This window comes from Urocitellus parryii, chromosome 1, assembly GCF_045843805.1.
Source record: "Urocitellus parryii isolate mUroPar1 chromosome 1, mUroPar1.hap1, whole genome shotgun sequence".
Classification (NCBI taxonomy): domain Eukaryota; kingdom Metazoa; phylum Chordata; class Mammalia; order Rodentia; family Sciuridae; genus Urocitellus; species Urocitellus parryii.
In genome coordinates, this window is record NC_135531.1 from 197,563,779 (window position 1) to 197,586,920 (window position 23,142).

At 32.6% G+C, this 23,142-nt stretch overlaps 1 protein-coding gene across 1 annotated transcript in view; it reads right to left on the reverse strand.

Moving 5' to 3' along the window:
- Nucleotides 1-23,142, reverse strand: part of Lrp1b (LDL receptor related protein 1B) — a 1,492,917-nt gene that overhangs the window by 1,190,396 nt on the left and 279,379 nt on the right. The window contains exon 3 of the mRNA XM_077794359.1: nt 6,725-6,862. Within this exon, the coding sequence (XP_077650485.1) occupies nt 6,725-6,862 (138 nt within the window). The remainder of the gene's footprint in view (nt 1-6,724; nt 6,863-23,142) is intronic.

Consider the following 23,142-nt stretch of genomic DNA (forward strand, 5'->3'; position numbering starts at 1 on the left):
ATAAAAATATATGCATACAAAAAATAAATAAAATTCTTCAGCAGTATTAGTTAAGCAATTATTATACCTGATGAATCATTGTTAAGTCATACATCTGTGCAAAAGAGTGTTCCTCATTTTATAGAATTAGAACTAAGATGCAGTGAAATGAATGTGTACACACACACACACACACACACTCAAGTACATGCAGACACAAACGTTCATATATACTTATAAGAGTCTTTAATAAGGACACAATCATTATTTCATGTAAGCTGTAGATATCATTTGTCACTGTAAATAATATTACTCTCATTTGATAATTACATAGTACTCATACCTATCAAATTATATTATACCCCATAAAGTACAAATATTATGTTAACTAACAATATTTTTTTAAAGAAACACTTGTAGACCATTTATTCTTCCTAGGAATTGTTATTTTGCTTCTGAGAAGCATTAAACTTGACTTTGAAATCAATCAGTGTTAAAGATATAGCCTTAACCTAACACAATTATTTAAATTAATCTTTATGAGAGGACATGCTTACATCTGGGATAGATTTGAGCCTCACTGATCATCTTAGGACAAATCAACACAAATAAAACAAAACAGGAATAAAAGGAGACATGCAGAGCAGTGAAATAGAACAGAGGAGCCAGAAATAAACTCAGGCATCTAGAGCAAACTGATTTGCAATTCAGGTGCCAAAACATACTTTTGAATAAAACAAAGTCAAATCAAAAAATAGTGTTATAAAGACTGCACATTTGCATATAGAAAATTTGATCTAGTCCCTATCTCCTACACTGAACAAAAATTTACTCAAAATCAATTTAACACCTTAATGTAAAAACCTGAAAGTTTGAAACTACTAGATATTGGCACAGGCACTGATTTCCTGTAAAGGTTTCTAAAAACTCCAGGAAAAAAGGAAGAATTAATATATGACACTATAACACATTAAAAAGCTTCTGCACAACATAGGAAACCATCACCTGATGAAAGAAGCATCACAGGGAATGGACAAAAATCTTTGCCAGCAGTTCATCTGACAGAGAATAATAGCCAGAATTATAAAGAACTGAAAAAATTTAACAACAAAAGAATGAGTCATCTAATCAATAAATGGGCACATGATGTGAACAGACAATTTCCAAAAGATAATGTACAAAATGGCAAACAAACATGAGAAAACTCTCAACCTCTCTAACTATCAGGGAAATGCAAATCAAAACTACCTTACGGTTGCATCTCACTCCATTCAGAGTGGGTATTATCAAAAACAAACAAAAAAAAAAAAAAAAGAAAAGAAAAGAAAAAGAAATGCTGGTGAGGTTGTAGGGGGAAAAGAAACCTTTTTACACGGTTGGTGGAAATGTAAATTATTACAGCCACTATGGAAAACAATATGGAAGTCCTCAAAACTTACAGATTACTATCTGATCCAGCAATCCCACCCCTGGTTATATACTCTAAGGAAATGATATCAGCCTACAAGAGAGGTCAGGTACATACCCCAGGTTTATTATAGCACTACTCAAAATAGGCAAGCTATGGAATCATCTTATGTGCTCATCAACATATGAATGGATAAATAAAATATGGCATACACACACAGGCACACAAACACACACAATGGAGTGTTAACATCTATAAAGAAGAATTAAATCATGCCCTTTGCTTCAAAAACAAATAAAGAAAGAAAAAAGAAAAAAATGATTCCCTGAAAATCATAGTGACTGCTAGGGATATGGAAGGGGACCAGAAAGAGGAAGAGAACCTAGGATAAGAGGGCAGAAGGGAGGGAGGATAGAATTGAAGCACTATATCTACATGTATAGAAATATCACAGTGAAACCCAGTCATTTGTACACCTAAGATATATTAAGGATTATAGTAAAAATTAAATGCAGCAGAATCTACTCTTAAGCTGCAGGAGTTTTGGTAATCAAAAGTGGTCTGAGCATACAAACCCAGATCTTCCTGGCTAACTCCCCTTCTTTATGTTTTTGTCTCTAAGCTTATTAATATTTCAAGTAACTTGATAATGCTCTAGTGAAGCTGTTTTCCAGTGCTTAAGCTTCACAGTGCTTCAGATGCACGCCTACAGGATTGGTATCAATGTATCTTTCTTCATGGTTTTGTTTAGGGATTCTGCATGCTGAGATTCCCCTCTCTAGCATGATTTTAATTTAGAAAGGGATCAACAGTATTTTTCAATGGAACTCTTAAAATGGGATAAGGACAAGATCCACTGATACAATAAAGTAAAAATAAAACAATCGACTACTACAAATTTGTCTTCACCAGTTTCTCCAACTTCCTTTCCTCCCACCCTTCCCTCATCCATTTGTCTGTCTTTTCTTACTATTCATTCTAGTAGCTGCAAGCTAATCTGTATCACTTTTAAATCAGTGTAGAATGAATAATAAAATAATAAATAGTAAAAGATAATATTTTACTTCTGGAGACAAAAAACAGAGTCCTGAATATCTGAGCTCCAAGTTAGCTTTTAGGTTAATTCCGTTTTAGAAAAATTGAAATACATATAGGACTTAAGCAAGAAGTTTCAAAGGTTACTGATTTTCCCATGGTGAGTCATTATAGATAATAAAGGCTGCCATTTAACCTTCGTCCATTTTGAGAAAATCTCTAATTTACAAATTGCTCCCAAAGGGTTTTTAGCAGTTTACCATAATACTTTAGTTTAATAGATTAAAAATAAAAAGAAACAGTTATACAAATTTTAAATATTATAAACTTGGCATCTAAAATAAATATAGTAGAATTACTGACAACATTTTAGATGAATGGGGAAAAGTGAAGCTGTACATATTTGAAAAAATAATGCAAATAGCAAGTAAAGTAATTGAAAATAATTTTAAAAATTCATATGCATAATTTCAAGGAGTTAGATAATATTAAGATAATTTTATTATCTTTAGATTACTAATCAAAAATACCAATTATGTATATTAGAGACACTGAGTTACATAGGAACTGGTTCAAAACAAAAAAAAAAAAGAATCAGAAGAAATAAGTGTGAATTTATGTGCACATCTGGGTATTTTGGGGTAAACTTTTCCTAGTTTACCAAGTTAGTTATAGTAAATTCTGCACAACCTTTATGTCCTTAGATCTAAAAAGACATTGGGACTTTTTGTTTAAAAATAATCACAGATTTCAAATACTTTTTCTAGTGACACAGAAGTTAGAATTATTTTATGCAGTGATATAAGGAGTTTCCATATTGTTTCAATGGAGTAATAGCAGGAATTTCCCAAAGATGGTGATCACCTTGAACATTTGCATATATCACCATTTGGCACTGCAAATGTAATCTAACTGTGGTTCTTAGTAAAAGAGGCTCTTCTTCCTTTATGTCCTTCTGAATATTAAATTAATGAATTATCTTTCAAATGTCAAATTTTAAAATAACGTTTTGATACATCTTAGTGGATCTGGTCTCTATTATTGATTTTTCTCACTTCTTCTAGAGACTTTGAATGATCCAAAGGATTTCTGTGGAAATATCCTGTATTGAGAGACCATGTATTTTATAGAATATTGCTTTATTCTCATGCGATTTAGATAGAGTGATAATATTACTACTTTGAAATATTGTGTAGGAAGAGATGAAATTTTTGAAAATACAATGTAGTGATTTTGCAATTTCTTACTGTAAAAGTTTTACAAGCACATATTTATATATTGCTATACTCATATACAAAATTCCATTTTTCTTTCTTCAAATGGAATGAAATTATGGAGATTAAAATATCGATGTTATGGAAAATCATTAATAATAGATACATTTTCATTATTTTCACTAGAAAGAAATTGATTTTTCTAGGAAACATTCAGAAAATAATTCAGTTGATATAAAATCACTCCCAAGACTGAATATAACCTCTAAAATGTTAAACTTTTCCCCTTATTAATTTTCATAAGGAATTCAAATATATCATCAAATGTACTTTGGATCTTTTACTGGAAAAAAAAGAAAGATATCTATTTTTGAAGCATAAGCTGCATGTATATGTATTTAAATTAGAATATGCATTTAGAAAGCAACAAAAAGGTAACAATGTAAAAAGAAATGATTTAGACAGAATTTTTCTGCAAAGTAACACAATTTTGAAATTAATCTGATTTCTTTCCTTATTGTGTGTCTATAGTAGATGAGAAAATTCCTTAAAAACTTGACAAGGCTCATATCAAATTAACTATTTGAAAAGCATTGTTTTCATCAAGTGTGACCAAAAATTAAGAGGCAGGTTTAAGGAAGGAAAGTAGACTTCAATTTCACAATGTAATTTTCCCAACAATTAGTCATTTCTTATTTAAATACAAGCTACATGTATATAGCAAGACTAATGTTGCTGAAAAGATTTTATTTTTGTATATGTGTTGGAGGTACTCTACCAGTCCAATCAAATAAACATAGTTCTGAATTTCTTATCTCCATGCAGAAATATTTTGTTAAACTTCTGATTCTGGAATAATTATATATTTTCAGTTACCTTATTCCTATCATTCTAAATAGTGTACAAAGGACAGAAAATTAAGTGAAAAGTACTTTAGTTATGTAAATAGCAAGTAAAGATCCAAATATATTTGTCATTTCTAAGACCACCATAGGTAAAACTGCATAGTTACTTAGGACTTTCAAAACTCTTTCTTTGGTGAAATCCAGAAATATATAAAATACCAAAGTAGTATAATTAATGCACTAGCAAGTTAATATAGAAAAAAAAAGATTGTCCTGTGATAAAAAAAATAAAATTTGGAACAGCTAGAAAAATAATTAGAACAGGAACACAGGATGGAGTATAAAAAACTATATACTCTAAATCTGGCTCAATCTGACGTATATGCTGATCTTTTCAAGGATCAAGAAAAATACAACTGTGTTTTATTTTTGTTCAAATTCTTTGTTTTTATTTGAGTCTCCTGTTTTACTATAAGCATATACCCTCATCTATGAGATCACAAACTGAGTTTTATCAGAAAACTCAGATATATTTTCATATGATTCACAGCACTGAAATATGTTTCAGATATTCAAATTTGTATAATCTCTGAGAAAGTACTATTTGGCAATGTGAAGATTTGTTTTAAAAGCTTAGTCACGTATATTTATCTGACAAACTTTCAATGAATGCAATAAGCAGCTTGAATTATATCTGAAGGGATAGAATTAAGTTCTATAAAATATAATTAATTTCTGAAAAGAAAATTAAACTCTTAAAATCCTATTAATTTGTAATTCTGTATTTCTGTTAAATTCTTTTTAATATGCAATTATTAAAAAGAATGCATGTCACAAAGTCTTTAAATAAAATAAAATCTTGTTCTTATTACACATTTACTCATAACTGAAACTAAGAACTTGTTAACTCTTTACTTGTAAATAGCACGTGATCTTTTCACAGTTCAAGGGTAAGAAGCCAACGGGTAAAGAAGTGACCTGATGAAGACCAGGAACTTCCCAGTGGGAATCTGTCTGCAGAACCAGCATTTTAACATCACTTTGGAAAGAAGGGAAAGATGTAGGAACTCTGTTGATTTCTGTGGTATTTAAACATCCCCATTTCTTCAAATAATCTGAGTTTTGCTGCTCTTTTCCCAATATAGCACTTTGTCTCTGGTCTCAAATATAGTTTACTTTAGCCCTGAGCTGAGAAACTGCTTGCATGCTCTGACAGGGGCCATCTATATTTTGTTTGGCCTGCACATCGTTCACTATGCAAAGTTTTAAACAGTAGTCTCTGATTTTGAACACTTTAAACATATAGAAATAAAGATCCTCCTGAAAAACTGCACCTTTGGTGCCTAGGACCTTTCCCCACATAACCGTGATTAGCTTGTGAATCTGTCCAGAGATCAGAAATGGATGCCCAGATTCTTACAACTTCCTCTATTTCTGATCCCCAAATGAGGGACAGATTACTCCTGACACCTTGCCTTTCGATGACATTTGTATTCCATTCAGTCTTAGAACTGCAATTGAGAGTTCTGGTTTAGTTTCTTCACTTGTCCCATCTTGCAGTCTGACTCATTTGAGTGATCCTTTAATCCTGTTTTATTTCTGGGTCCTTACCTTGATCCTTGATGTTCTCCCATGCTCATACTTCTGGGTCTCATGTTCCATTCTCCCTGGTCCATCCCAACTTTTATTAGAATGTACCAGTTACAAGTGTTTTTTGAACTTTTGGATTTTAATTATTTCTCACTCATCAATACACAGGTAAATCTTACCACTGCAGAATTTAGATGCCAATTTTTAAAAAGACAGAAAATTGCCAGAAAGTTAGTAAATTATCATGGGAATGGTACTCAGGCACATGTTTTCCAAGGATACATCTTTACATATTTTGTACCAGAATTGTGCCTTCAAATACTCTTTGTTTAAGCAAAGGTTCAGAGAAACGAATTTGTAACACTGTTCTATCAGTGTACTGTGACAAAGACTTCTTCTTTATATGAAGTACATAATTGTTTAAGGGCCTAACTTCAAAGTCCAAATATGTGTGTTTTGGCTATGTTCTTTAATAGCACACAATAATTACATCTTTGAAATGCATATTGAGTGACTGGCAATGAAATTTATGCTTTCTCAATAATAGATGTAGTTATGGTTGAAAGAAAAGGCAGATTACAGGTTCCCTTTGAACCTTCATTACTATGCAAAATTTAATATTTCAGTTGTATTATTCCAACAAGCAGACTTACCACGGCAGTGTATTCCTTCGTCATAACCATCTGAGCAATCCAGGACACCATTGCATAGTTGGGATAAATGCACACATTCATTGGCACTACGGCAAGCAATGTGATTCAAGGGGCACTTGATTTCTACTTCCTCAGGACCTAAAAGAAATGTAAAAATGAATTATTAGTACTAATTTACAAAACTACAGAAAATACTACTAAAGTGCTGCTCTTATTCTCAGAAACATCTAAATTAGCCTGTGTGAATAAAAATCTAATTTTAAAAAGTTGCATAGGAAATGAGATACTGTACATTTTTTTATAATACATTAAAAATATAAATATGCTTTTAAGGCATGGAAAAAGCATAGATTTAAAATCCGAGTGTTGGTTTTCTCCCTTACCCCTAAATTGAACAAAGTACTTAAACTCCTTGAATCTCCATTTCCTCAAGTACAAAATATGGATAACAGAAATTTATTAGCAGGATTCTCATTAGAATTCAAGTGACATGAATAAAAATGATTTATAGTTCAAATATCCCTAAAACAGAAATTCAAAATATAAATGTTCCAATATGTGAAATGTTGGCATTCAATTAGAAAAGTCTATGCAAATATTCCAAAATCCAAAATTCTCCCAAATCTGAAACACTTTGGTTCCCAAGCATTCTGAGAGGTATATTCAATAGTATAAATTAATTGAAGTTGTATCAAAATGAAATTTACTTTATATGTAGCTAATCTTTAGAAAATGAAGAATATCTACTTATAAACTTCTTGATATATAATTCTTTACTTAAAAAAAAAAACGTTTTCTGTATCATTATAATCCACTAGAATTTGCTGAAGAGTTGATGATGAACAGGGCATATTTATTAAGTCTACCTGCTGGCAGTAACTATTGTGTACACTGACTCCCATAATTACAGATAAGCTTTAAAAAAAGAGCATGGTTCTTAAAGTTCATGAAATATAGGTCTCTACCAAACACCTAAATTGTATGTTGTCTATTTGAATTTCCACTTTCTAATTTTCAACATCTAGCCATATCCTCAATAGGAATTCTCCAGTTCCTAATGTGATTTTCAGTCTTTTCAGCTCTTCCAAATCCAGAGTGTAATAATATTGACATCATCACAATCATGTATCAATATTAAATTGATTATTGCAAATAACTAATTCTATGGCAAAATACATTTGGGTTTTAATCATGCTCTACAATGCAAAGGGACATCAATTTATTTGATTCGGTAATAAACAGTATTCTCACTTCTAAAATGGGACTATCAGTTGAGCAGTTTTATAGGTACTTTATTGCAAATGGCTGGAGTTTTTGATTATAAAGCATTGAGGGCTGTGAGATTCAGACTCAGTGTAGAATTCCATGTTATTCATGTTAAATGAATGCAGTATACCAGAATGGCTCATAGACCAGAGAGAGTTTCCTGGGTCCGAATTCTGACAACCCTATTTAGAAGTACCTTAGGCAAGGTGTCAACCATGTTTTTACTTCACAAGCTTTTGGTTAAAGTTGTCTTAAAAGCCTTTAGCTTGCTTGACAAGCACTAAATAAGTGTTTGCTGTTTTCACAGTTTTAAAGAACATTCTAGGAATGTTGCCTTTTGATAAGTACTTAAACCTTTCTATTCAGCTGTAAGACCCTAAAGGGTAAAACATCTCAAAAACTATATGTTTTACTTTCACTATTTAGTTCAGGCAAAATAATAATTATTTAAAAAGTCAATATAACACATTATAGCATATGCAAAATTATGAGAATTGCCAAAGACAATGTTGTAAAATAATATAAAACGAACAAAAATTGCACATAAGCAAAACAAAAACAAAACCTGTAGTTACCAAAAGTAAACTATATTTTTGAAACATCATATAAATATGAATTTATGATATAAGTGATATTGTTTAATGATAAAACAAACTTCTCCAACCCTTTTATTTTGGGGGATATAAAAAATTTATGATGACACTTCATTAGGTAAAGTATTATCACTAACAGATTTCTCTGTAATTTTTCATGTTTATATTTATATAATAACTGCTATATAAAGCTATTCATTTTGTCAAAAACTTGTCACCACAAATGTATAACTCATTTTAATGTAATAAGGTGTGGTATGTTGAGTATCAATATTTCTAAAAATTACATTTTTAATGTATATGTACATATATTTCTATATAATTAAAGTATAAATACCCACACTTGAATTCAAATTACAGTAATAAAGGCAAATGAAACATTCTTTTCACTGAGTTTCCCACTATTTAGACTTATATTTGTAAGAACAACATCATTTAGAAATCAAATTAAAAAGCTGTAAACTGCTAGTGTCAATGGTTATAAAGTAGCTTCTGTTAAAATTAAATAGCTGATTCTCTTAAAAAAATTAAAACATGCATCCTTGTATGATTGTCAAAGTGGTGTTTACGTAGGTTATATTTAGATCCCTTCAAAATTCCAACAATAACCTACAGAAAAAATACTTCAAAAACTTGGGGAATTTTAGCAAGAAAACAAAAATGACTTAGAAGTTCTTATAGACAGAAAGCTTGGTTTTTTTTTCTAATGTGTCACATGTGTTAGATCAAATGAAAATATTCTTTTCCATTTTTAAGTCTGTGAGGTAATTGATAAAGATGACAATGATAACAGAAGTGAAATGCACTCCTGGGGATCAGAAGAAAGACTCGGTCACCTATAAATGTTGACAAAAGAGTAAAATATTTGGATTGCTCATATGCAATATATAGAACTATTAGATTATTCCTAGCAGTCATATATAGGATGAAGAGAGAACAGAGCTTGGGAGAACTAAAGAAACCCGTGGTTTCAGTATAGACTAACTGGTATAGTCTTCCCCATCTCTGACTTATTTTTGTCTTAGTTTGTATTACTTCTAAGTAACCCACACAATAGCTAGACCATGGCTTCATGGACTGCACCTTAACTAGTCCTTCCCAATTGTTTATATGAAAGTATAGTAACACAATGATAAAATTTGTCAGGCACACTACAATATATGGAGATTATTTGTACAAGTTGCCACAAAACTTGAAAGTTAACCTCACAATTGAAGGAATCAATATCTCACACCCTTTGACCAGGACTAGTATACTTCAACTGGAAAATTACTAAAACCAATATCATTGTTGTTATTTCTATAAAGTGGGGATAGAGAGAGAGCTCAATCTGATAAGTACCAATGTCTTCCTCAACCCAAATCCTTCTAGAACCAGACAACATGAGTAGTGCTGTTGCTTTGAGGGATAACCCATCATTGATTGCCAATGATCATAGGTACAGTGAAGGAATATCAACCCATGTGGCTCCTTTATCCTACCCTCTCAATGGACAGAAAAGCCAGTCTAATCAGTTCTTCTATTCGTCTGTGTGTCAAGCAGAAACATGTGATGATAGAGGCTAAATAAATTTCTGAAATCATGCCAACGCTGCAGAACATTATTCTTCTATGAAGATTGCAACAGACTCAGAACATTGTACAAGTGGAGATCATTTGCTGAACTACACAAGGCACAAGGCAGGGGAAATCCCTGACAAACCTATAATTTCTTCTTTAGTTGTTGAATCATGAGGATTTGGGGGGACCTCTTGTAGGGGTTAGGGGTGACAAGATAGCAAATGAAGGATTTCAAAAATCATACAAACACATTTCACAGATTTAAAAGGTAGAATACTCCTAGTTGGGGTATCAGCTCAGCTTCCAGAAATGCACATTCAGTAACACTGCCAGTGCCTAAATCTAATTTCACATGATCTAAGCAATATGACAATTTAAAATATAATGATTAAAAAAAACTCTTCATCATTAGTGGGACTTAAATTGTATCTATACATGAGAATAGTGTTTATACTTTAAATTATTTATATCCATTACCCAATTAGTTGAAATAGCTATATTTCTAAATACAAGCCTTCTAGGATAAGTCAAGGATAATGGGATTCATCTGTATCCTTTTGAAAGCTTAAATCATATTTTAAGTATAAAAATATTTTGTTCTGTTCAGTAATAAGAGGTAAGAAAAGACATAGCCTCTCTAAATATATTTTCTGAGTAATAGTAATTGACATAGTGCATTTCTTGGAAAAATGGTAATTTTTTCCCCACCATAGTGGCAAATACTGTCAAATATCTGCACTTGTCATATCATCGCATCTTAGCAGAAATAGCATCACTCCTTTTGTGTAAAAGTTAACCCTGCCTTACACTGTCATCATATCCTACAGTCTGGGTCTTGTCTTGTCAAGAATAACCTCTTGGTTGTATTTTCCATTTATACCTTTACAATGGTTTTAAGTCCTCTGCCCGCAGTGACATTCAATTTTCATAACCTCTATATAAGAATAAAGTCATTTTTGTTGATTGAACTTTCCCGTAAGAAGCATTACTTTTTTCTGACTCTAAAAATTCACTGCCTAGCTTCTTCAAAATACAACTGCATCTGCTGCATCCCAGAGCCCTTCTCACTCTGCCTCCAAAATTTTGCTGAGCTTGTTCCCTCCAAGTTCTCTGTAGTTGTGCTGACAATGAATTCAGAGGGACACAAAGCCTTTCAAAAAATGACCAGACTTCCTCTATCTTTGTAACATATACAAATCTTCTTTCCCATGCTCCTCATAGTCTAGTCCTACACATTGTTATTGTTGACGTTATTGTTTACAGAATTCCTTGCAAACACCTGGATGCATTTCATACACTCTCCTTCATAAACTTCCATCTGTCATCTGCCTTTGAAACACATAATCATCTTCAACATTATACTGTCATTACTGTTCCTACTAATTTTTACTAAGTTCCCCAAACTGTGCAGCCTATTGTAAATTTGTCCATGATTATTATTTGTAGTATTTTTCTTTGATGTTAGACTATGATATATAACATCAGTGATTATTTTCATCTCCATATTACATGCACCTAGCACACAGCCTAACATGCAATATGTGCCTGATATACAGTTTTTTAATGAATGGACAGTACATTTTAACTGTTACTAATTTCTCCTTCTCTCTTACACACTAGAACCTACCTTTTCCTATCAACAATGCATTCTCAGACCAAGTTCTATTTACCACTTTCCCCCATGATTGCTGTCAAAATTTATGATGGTTATTCATTGCTGGCCAAAACAAAATGAAATTTTATTGCCTGATTGCATCACCTAATTTAAATTTGATTATCATTATTTGCAACTAATTTTCAGTATTTATATCCTACTTCACTCAGGGTCATCTTTCACCTTCCTAAAATATACCCATTTATTCTCACTTCTGGATTTTTCTCTATGCAATATAACATTTGGAAGGTAAATCTTCTCTGTTCTTCATCCAGAACACTCCTGAAAGTCAAATTCAAACCCTAGACTTTTCTTGAAGTTTTCTTTATGAAACACAATGTACAAAGCATGAGAGATCAGAAGAACAAAGGGTTGGTCTGAATTTTTATCTGCTACTTAGTTTTATAAACTTGAATACAAGTACTTAACCTTACGGAAACTTGTTTTTCACATTTGAAAATGAAAATCCTAATATTGTCTACCTCATAAGATTTTCATAAGGAGAAAATGAAATCATAGTTGGGGTACACTATGTAAATTGGAGTTCATTGTCCTGACTTTGCTCTATTAATTTGCATAGATATTGTCATATTTTAACTATTTTATGGCATGTATAATCTCTGTATAGTTTATGAACTATATCAAATATGTGGGCTTGCATATACTTTCCAAGGCTCAGGACCTTTTGTTTATTTTTTCTCTTCTACTTTACAATATTGGGTCCTCTAATGTGGCAAAGAGAACATATTGGTTACTGGTTCACACAAAATCAAGTGAAAAATTGTTACGTGAAGCTATCATAAAAAATATAAAATATTTTCAAGATTCAGAAATTTAAAATGCAGTTTTGGTCTTCATCTGATTATACCTATCCATTCCCTTAGAAAATTTTTACTTTGATTATACTTTGAGGAATTATTTGAAACTGTTTTTAGTAAGGTCTAGTACTGACTGAAATATAATGAGAAGTATAAGGACTGTTTCTATTGACAAGCCTACCTTACAATGTTTAGCCTTTGAAAATTTAATGCTGTGGAAAATTTTCCTTATTAAAGACCCTATGTTTCTAAGATTTATGACAAGAGTCTTTAAAATTAACTTTGTAGAATTGTTTCAATACAAGTGTTCAGTGTTATTATAACTAAGCTATACGTTAAGATTTCTGGAGAACCATTAACCTGATTGTAAGTGCTTAATCTTTTCTATTGAAATTATTTTTTTTTTCCTTTTAGGAATGCTTTTCACAAAAATATAGAGTTTTTGGACATATAACACACAAAGATCGTTAGTATTTAAAGGAAAAAACTAATTCCTATTCAACCAAGTCTATGGAAGTGCAGCATTATAACAGCTATCTTAATTACCATGAATGTGATATCAAAATAATTACTGCAATCTAGGCCACTTTCAAAATTCATAAAGTGTGTGAGCAGAATTATTTATTTCGTGTATCTTGGGAAAGACAGGGTCTCACTGAGATAGTTAGGGCCTAAGTTGCTTTGAACTAGTAATCCTCCTGTCTCAGCCTCCAAAGCCACTGGGATTACAGCCACGTGCCATTGCACTTGGCTATTTCATGAGATCCTGGTCTTCATTTTTAAAACTATTTGTTTGTTTATTGAGGTGCTGGGGATCAAACCTAGAGCCTCAAACTTGCTAGGTGAATGCTATACCCTTGAGTACATTCTTCAAACCCCCCACAATTTACTTTTGCATGTAAGCTACTTTCTCAACCAACTGATATTTTAATTCAAGTGGAAAAAAGTAAAAGAAATTTACAGTTTGAAATAAAATTAAAATTGGATTTATGTGCTTTAACTTCTAAATAAAACAATATTAATTCATATCGTTTGTTAGATTAATCTTTATTATTATACTTGAGGGTACAGGAATATGAATGAGCTAAAGATTCATGTGTACTCAATGTAATAGTAACTCACTCAAATGAAACAATTTCCGTGTAAAACAGATTTTGGTAATAGATTTTTGTGTTTATATATTTCAAATGGATGTTGTGAAGATTCAAGAACTGGAAGAGATGTAAAGGTGATTGATTTTGGCCAGCTGCACTACCCTTAAGCCATCTGTGACATCTGTCCTATTTTTCAGAGCCTTGGGGAAGAAGATTTTGCAGCCTTGATAACTTGTTCCAGGATCTAAAAATCCTTTCTCTTTAGTTCTTATTCTTTAGAAATCTCAGTGTAGGAATATTCCCTGCATCTAACACACAGGGCTTTATTTATGTGTTTAATATATAGAAAGCATGACTGTTCACCTAAGGAAGATTGTGCCATATTAGAGTAATTTTGCTATGACCAGAATAACTATTGTATGTACTATTATTACAAATAAATAAATAGCTAAGATTTTTTTACTGAAGACTTCTAGAGCACATCAGAAAGCACTATTATATTGAGCATCTTATATTTGTGTGTATTTGTTTATTTGAGTGTGTGTCTACTAACTTGAGAATATATCAAGTGATTTTATCAGTTTAATTGACTGTTGGCATCTGAATCTAACAAATATAGGATAAGCCATAACATTCTCCTTCACTGAAAGTATAAACACTTAGAATACAGACAAAATTAGCAAATAAAACATAGTGTACAGACATAGCCAAAATATTCCCCTTAATTATACCCTTAAAAATAAGAAATGTCTCAGGTCTATGGTCTGCCTTGCTTTCTGACCTTCCAAATTAAGGGCACATAGATTTAAAATAAAGTAAATGAAGTCATTGTTCTATTAAGGATTGTCATTGCAACATTGCTTTCATGAAACTCGGTGCTAAACGAGGAGACTCAGCTTGGATGATTAAAAATCAGTGCTTATTTAGTGACTTCAGTACTCCTCTTTCCCTTCCATGCATTCTTTACATGATCCTGGATTGCTGGATTATCACCTGCCAACTTCCCACATCTACTTTGTTAAAAACTCAAGGAATTCCTTTTCATCTCCTTTCACCTCTGTCAACCTTGGTTAAAAGGCACATGTATTTTTTTTTTTAAATCACTTTGACTCCTGCTCTCTGCTTGCCAACTTAAAAATCTAGGTTCTCTCGCTCACAGGCACTGTATTTGCATTACATAGGATTCTTATAGAAACAATGAATTTATTATGAACATCCCCATTATAGGCCCTCTCTGAAAATGAAATATTTTGTTTGAGAGAAGGAAATTCACTGATTGGTACTCATATCACATTTATTGGCTAGCAGTTTTGCCAATTTGTAAAGTTGACCCTCAAGTCTCTGACTCTTTAAATAATCCACACATATTTAATCAATGAATAATTTTTTATAAGATGTTCTTCTCTCTTCAATTTTTAAAAATCTTACCAAGACCTCAAGAGGCAAAACACATGTTCAAGTCATAACCTAAAGCTCTACGTGACCAAAGATTAACCCAATTTACAGAGGAAATTGTTACATAAACAGAAGATGATCTATTTCATTTGGGAGTATCCTTCTTCTGAAATACTGAATAGAAGTCAAGTGTTTCATCTCAAATGCCAATGCTTTTTCCTCTTCTTTGGGGTTACTGTAGTTTAATCAGAAAACAGCTCCCATTGCAGTTTTGAAGTTCAAGCCAGTGTGGAAACCCTGCCCAATTAGAAGCAGAGATGCTCCCTATTAGGAAACATGTTGAAGGGCTAGTGCCAACAGGAAAAGATGGCCCAAATCAGAGAGTCTCATACGATTCTTAGAGAAAACGGTTCTTAGTGCTAAAAAAGGGCATTGAGTAGGAACAGCCAACTAGCTGGTCCACATTTCCGATAGCTGAGAGTTGTTCTTTGACTCCTCTAAATATGTTAGAGATTGCTTCTGAGTCAAATGCTGCCACACAGAACATTGCTACTGGCTACTCTTAAGAGTGATTTAAAAGAAAAAATCTGGAAAGGAAAAGGATTATTTTCCCAGTCTCTTCCTCTGTAAGCTAAGTTAATAAAAGACACACCCAGTTCTCCAGTAAAGGCCTAAAAATCTAAGGGTTGGATAATGTCAGGTAATCAGTCAAGGAAGGATCTCCGTGGTATGTTGGCCAAGTGATAATAGTCCAAGTAATATTCAATATATAAATCATTATCAAAGTCTCAGAAAAGCATGATTCAGTTAAAAAAAATAAGCAAAAAAGCAAAGAGTTGAAGGCTAAGAAACCAAACTAGTAGACACAACATTAGTACATTCTTATTCTCAGAGAAGAAAAAATGAGGACTATGTTGAGTATCCAGAAGAAGCATCATTTTTTTTGGCCAAATTACCTCTTCAGTGTAATTTACAGAGGAGGAAATCAACTCCTAAACTACTGGAGAACAAGTTTTTTATTTTACCGTTCTCATTCAAGATAGCATTATATATATATAATATATATATATATTATATATATATAATTTACATTAAGAAACTATCTTAATGACTTAAAAGAGATGTTGGATGTATTACCCATGTTCAAATGGCCTGGATTCACTCTGGTATATGTAAAGAACAGGTACAAAGATCTTTTCAGATTCCAATGTCATATTTATCATAGTAAAAGTTATTTATTTGGACCTGCTTATTCATTATTCTATTTGGGAAAAGTAAACCTGATATTTGCTTGAATTGAGTGGATAAGAAAAAAAATGAAAGGAAAGAAGAAGAAATAAATATATGCCTTGTATCATTCCATCATATTTTAAAAAGGAATTTTATGCTGTTTGTGAAAACAAATACATAATTGTTTGAGAGATCTGATTAGCATATAAATAGTATTTCATTAAGAGGGATGGAACAACCATGGTGTAAGAAACAGTGATTTTTATGTATGTCAATTTATACTTCAGAGGAAGATAAAATGTTAAAAAGTCCAATTTGAAAGCCATAGAATGATGCAAACATTCTTAAATATAACAATAATGAATCAGTGGTAGAATATTCATATTGTATATTTCAGACCATATGTGAAATGTTGATGAAAGATGTTCTTCAGAATTTAATTTTTATGTCATTCAAAACAACATTAACTCTGAAAATGATTTTATGATGTACTTTTAAAGAAAACAAACTGTTCCTTATTGCATTATGTAACAGTAGCATTATATTAATTATATAATTGCTGTGTATTAAGTACTTCCTATGTTCCAGGCTCTGTGGTAAGCACATAATGTCCATTATCTTATTAAATCCACACAAGAACATTATGAGTTAGGTATTTAATTGCTATTGTATTGAAGAGAAAATTGAAGACTGTAGAGGTTAAATACATTCTCCAAGGTTGCAAAGTAATAGTATTATTTGAGTTCAAACTTCATGCCTTTAAAGCCTGGTTTCTTTATTACTATATTATAGTGTGCTATAATTGGAAGGAGGGAGGGAAGCAGAGAGGGAGGGAGGGAGGGAGAGGGAGGGAGGGAGAGAGAGAGAGAGAGAGAGAGAGAGAGAGAGAGAGAGAGAGAGATTGAATCAAAGTTTAATTATTTATCCCTGACTGTATTTTCTATCTTCTTGAGAATAAGACAACTGAATATTATTGGGGGAAATGGATGACATCCAAATGCTTAATAAGAGATGAGATACACTGTGCAGGGTACAGATTCTATCTCCAGCCATAGGAAGGCAACTTAAGGGGAATCTTGGCCAGCAACCAATGATCCAATAAAATCTTGCTGTGGGAACATCACCAGTTCCAGGTGTCCAGAACTATTGTGAGGAGGGAGAGGGAGATGGGGACAGGAGATGGCAAATGAGCGTCATGATAGGTTGGCTGACAGGCAAGTAGGTTGAGGGGTGCCAGGGTAGTCTTTTGCTCTGCCCACTTGTGTCTGAAGGAGCATGAGATTATTTGAGGGGTCCCATCAGGGTACTGGGTAGCAGCTGTTGAGAATCATGATAAAAGTGTTGCATATTGTATGAAACACTTTGGTCATACCACATATACCAGCTAAATATCAGTTGTACTTGGAGGATTTATTTTGTCTATTTTCAGCAAATCCTAACTTGCAATTGTATTATCTATTTTCAGCAAATTCTAACTAAATCCCACATGCTTTGCCTTGATGACAGAACACTTACACTGTGACCCTACGTTGTCCTACAAAGGCATGAATACAAACATTTTCAATACTATGCATTGCTAACATAAAGCTCACTCTTCTAATGATCAGCTAAGTACCTATAGCTGAGAAATCCTTCCTTTAATCTGTTGTTAAGTCTATCACCACCTGTTTGTTTCCCATTTGGTGGGCTATCCTCTGGGATCAAGTGGACTGGCCACATGACAGCTGCTACCTCTCCTTGGTAAAGTCCTGCTAGTTTTGCCATTTGGCACAGCCTCACTGTCTGGGTAGCTTGGCGGGTTGGAGCACAGCAGGAAGGATGCCAACATCACAGGTCCAAATAGCATATGGTACAATGATCTGCCTTTCTGTTTTGCAGTGCTGATTTTACCTCATAACATCTGCCACCATGCATCCTCTTCATGCTAGAACTGACACATGGCAAATCAATATCTTTGAAGCAATACAAAACCCTAAGAGGAAGACCTGATAACACTTAGTAATCAATTACATATCAAAAAAGATGAAGCCTTAACTAGCTTGAGTTTGAGCTCAATGTGCTAACATTAAACATTCATCCAGATTCTCCCTTGGAGACCCTGCAAGAAATCACTACAGGGCCTTTGAGTGTGATCGTATAACTGCTTCAGTTCATTAAACAGCACATTGGCTCCCTTGTTTTAAACAGAGCTGAATGTCTCCAATTTATGTGAACAATTAAACAACTGCTAAATAAACAGTATCCAGTGAATAGTGAATCAGCAAAACAGGTTTTTCTTTCCTCATAAAAATCATCTACTAGCAATAGTCACTTTTCTCAAAATTTTCTATGGCAATTACTCCTTTCATAGCATACTAGATATGGAGGTTTATGTAGAGTTAAAGGAGAATATGGAAAATTTAAAGATTCAAACTGAAACACATACACACACAATTATAAGATTTAATAGTAATACTGATATTGATCCAATAAATGGTACCCGAATGGCCTGGAAAAAAAATATCAACTAGAAATATCTATTATTTGGATACTTGAGAAGAATTTTTTTCTATACATGGACAATTCTAATAATTTAAATATGTGAAAGACACCTAGAAAATGTCCTGGACTCAGGAAGAAAATATATCAATAACAACAAAAAAAGGAAATTTCTGGTAATCCATATTGAGGATTATGAAAAAGATGGAAAAATAAATAAAACAGATTTATCAACCCTTTATAGATAAGCTTCTTTAATTCATCACTATTATTTTTAAGGGATTCCAAACCTGGTCAACTTAATTCTGGTCTACAGTAAACTCTGTTGTGATAAGATACTACTGAGTCTCACCTTTTTCCATTAAATCTTTTTTTTTTTTTTTTTTTTTTGTCAGATAAATTTGAAAAGAATGCCACTGACTTGCTTTTGTTTCATCTGCCTTTTATGACCCTTTCAAGCCCATGGTAATGAGTAGAAAAATAGTCAATGGGATCTGAAATAGGAGGAATAAGGAAAAGCAAATTTCAGCAGAAATGTGTGGAACAGAAAAGAAGGTGTCGGGTAACAGAATTGGCAGTTTACATGTGGCCCTAAATTCATGATACAGCTTTTGAAAAGAGTTTATTCTGTACAAGTTTTAACAGGCACATGCAAGTGAAAATTTTCCAGAAAATGCAATATTTTTATACTTTTAAATCGAATGCTGCCAGGTGCAGTGGCACATGCCTATAATCCTCCAGACTTGGGAGATTGAGGCAGGAGGATTACAAATTCAAGATCAATCTTAGCAATCTAGAGAGATCCTCAGCAAGTTAGTAAGACCTTATCTTTTAAAAAAATTAAATTAAATTAAAAGATCTAAGAATAGCTGGGAAGAGTGGCACACTCCTGTAATCCCAGCAGGTTGGGAGGCTGATGCAAGAGGATTGAGAGTTCAAAGCCAGCCTCAGCAAAATCAAGGTGCTAAGCAACTCAGTGAGACACTGTCTCTAAATAAAATATAAAAGAGGGCTGGGGATGTGGCTCAGTGGTCATGTGCCCCTGAATTTAATCCCTGGTACCAAAAATAATAAAAAATAAAAAGACTAGGAATGTAGATCAGAGATAGGATGTCCTTGGATAGCACTGAACAAAAAGAAAAAAAAAACAAACAATGAAAACAAAACGTTTATTTTATTTAATCTGAAAATAAATTTAACAATTTGGTTATCCATTTAATACCTTTATCAGATGAAATTGATTGAAATCTCATTGAAAGCTGATCTTTGCTTTCTTAAGCATACACATACACACTCTAATTTGGTAAAATACAAAATAATATTTTGCTATAAGCAAATACACATTACACAAATAAAACAAAGAAGTTCTTTTCTGCAGCACTTTTCTTGTGGCTCTGTTTTTGTACTCATTATGGTATTATCAGATGAAGTTGATAAATGATAGCAATTAAGGTAAAATAGCACAGTATTGAAGATAGAGTACTCCATAGAATTTCTTTAAAGATGCCTTACTTATATGTAACATTGTCTTAGAAATGTTTTATTAGAGTGTTTTATTAAAAGTAAGGCATTTCAAATCTTCATCAAATATGAAACCTTAAAATTATCCTAGAATTGTATCAATCTTGATATTTAATGCTAGGATGCTTGAGATTATTCAATATTTCACCATTTTGCTATTGTGATCTGATTTTCATGGATTATCTCTCACCTGAACATTTCCCCCACATTTTTTTACTAAACTGTTGGTCAGTGCCACATTCATGAGTCATGTTATATACTCTTACACAAGGCTTACCAAATTTTAATGTACATATGAATCACCTAGTGATCTTTGTAAAATAAAAATTTTGATACTGGAGAACTTGGTTGGAACTGAATTTCTGCTTTGCTATACACTCCCAGATGATGCCATTGCTGCTACTGAACAGGCCACACTAAACAGAAAGGCTCAAAAGCCTCCTAAAAACAGATTTAAAATCAAATGCCCATTTTCTGGAACTATGCTCTTTCAAATAGATTTCCTAAACAAATGGAGCATCTAGGTTCATTTGACGACACATTAAATACAAGATCACCTTTATAAAGACAAAATACATAATTTTAATCTTTTCATGAACATTGATATTTTGGCACAATCCAGAAAAGCTAATCTGCATCAACTTCTTATGAATTATTTTGTCTTTGGGACAGCATATGCATTCATACATAGGGATAAGTCTTGTTAAGTATTACACAGGAATTTTATCCAGTAAAAGAATAAATAAGAAAAAAATGCCAAGAATTACACAATGGAGAAACAGATATACAATATGAAGAATTAATTTTAAAAAGACATGTGTTCAGTTTTTACTTTTATGAACCCCAGAACTGATAGCATGAAAGTAGAAATGAAGAATTTATGGTATGACATCAGATCTGATAGCTTGGTTATAACAGTATTAGCCCTGTCTCAGTTTCCTGTATATTATGTATCAGGGATGAACAGCTTTCATAGCCATGAGTCAGAACTTGTGACCTAAGAAACACAGAGGTGGAAAACCAGCTTTCATCCTACCTGCAACTCCTTTTTTTGTCATATAAAAATACACACAACAAAAGGTATTCATGCATAGAATTTTCCCTATTATTATTATTATTATTATCATCATCATTATTATTATTTTGCATACTACTTACATTTCCTCCCTCATTCTCTCAAAATTCACCTCTGGAAAGAGTTCATGTCTCCTACTTTCTTTAGGTTATCTGTCCTCTCTCTTCTTTTACTTGCGATCACACTTCTGACATTATATGTAGTTAACTGTGTTTTGTTAAGTGAGATCTAATCTGAATCCACCCAAAAGTACATCAAGTAGCAGTTTGCTATCTCAGTTTAGTGCTATGAGGTAACCTGGATGACCAATTAGGGAGAAAGGAATTTCATCTTCTTAAACATGTTGGTATAAAGCAAGGGCACAAGGGAAGGTACAAGAGAGAGGTAGGTAATGAGAAGAATAAGTACTGCAGGGTAATTCCTGTTTATCCAAGCTTCCCTTTTTCATGAAATCATTTTTCAATGAAAATGATTAAAGAATTGAATGGGTGCCCACTAGGCCTGAACTGTAGTAGAAATCTCCCAAACTCTGAAGAGAAATCTCAAAATGCTGAAGAAAGCAAAGCTTGATAAATATCAAATATCTTAAATTGACAATGAATAGTTAATCTACTTTTACAGTATTTAAATTAAACTTTAAAGTCAAGAAAATATCAAAATTTAGAAATAGAAAATTTAGGAGACAAAGTCTTTCTGAATCTTTTAAGAACTATTTCTAAAAATGAAAATAGCCTAAGTCAGTAGAAATATTGAAAGACTACATTAATATCTAAGTAATGTGACTTCTCAAAATTATATCCATAGTTACATGTATTTTGCTCTCATGAAACAAAAGGAAAAGCTAAATATCTTAGTAACCAAACATACCTATATAATGTTAATATCTGAGGATCTGAGGGAAATATATTCTAAATTACAAAAAACCAAGGGTACAATTGACGAACCTAATAAAACAATACCATGAAAGGGCTTAACTTGCTAACAAGAAATAGTAAAAAAAAAAAAAACAAACAAAAAAAAATTTTTTTTTGTAAAGATGCTGTTAGTCTGAAATGATCACCTTCATCGGTAGTACTCAGCAACTTGTTCTGTGTGCAAAGCTTTACTGAGGAATAAAAGTCCCAGACATTAAAAATACATCATTTTCTTGGCCAAGATTCTAAGCAATATCATTCCATAGGCTACAATTCAGGACCTGTTTTCTTCAAGACATTTTTGATGTGAGTTTTAGGACACTGTCATTTTGAAATATAAATCCTCTTGCAAGTTTCCTACCTGGTAAAATAACTTTTCACAATGGTGTCCCTTTATATCCTTCACTATCTATTATGGCATCAGTGAAACTGCTGGGAAAATAAACTTTTATCAGAGATTCAAGTCCTTCAAAAACAGTCCAAATCATGTCCCAGCCCCCAACACCATTGAACAAAAGAGCTGTTCTTGGCTGGCATTTACAGCAACTGCATAATGGCTCATATCATTTTAGTCATTCTGGGGAGATCATCATGGAAAGAAGCTACCTCTCTACACCTAAGTAGGACCATTTTCACAGTATGTGGCTCATCTCTGCTATAGATTCTCTGTGTGATGTATGCGTTTGAGTAGGAACCACTTTATATGTTTTTGTTGTCACTATATCTAAAATTTAGTTATAGCTTCTGAAGTTGGCCTTGGCTTCAGTAGGCAAATACCAACATTCAACCTGGTCCTTCCAGACTCACATTTCTTCAGACCC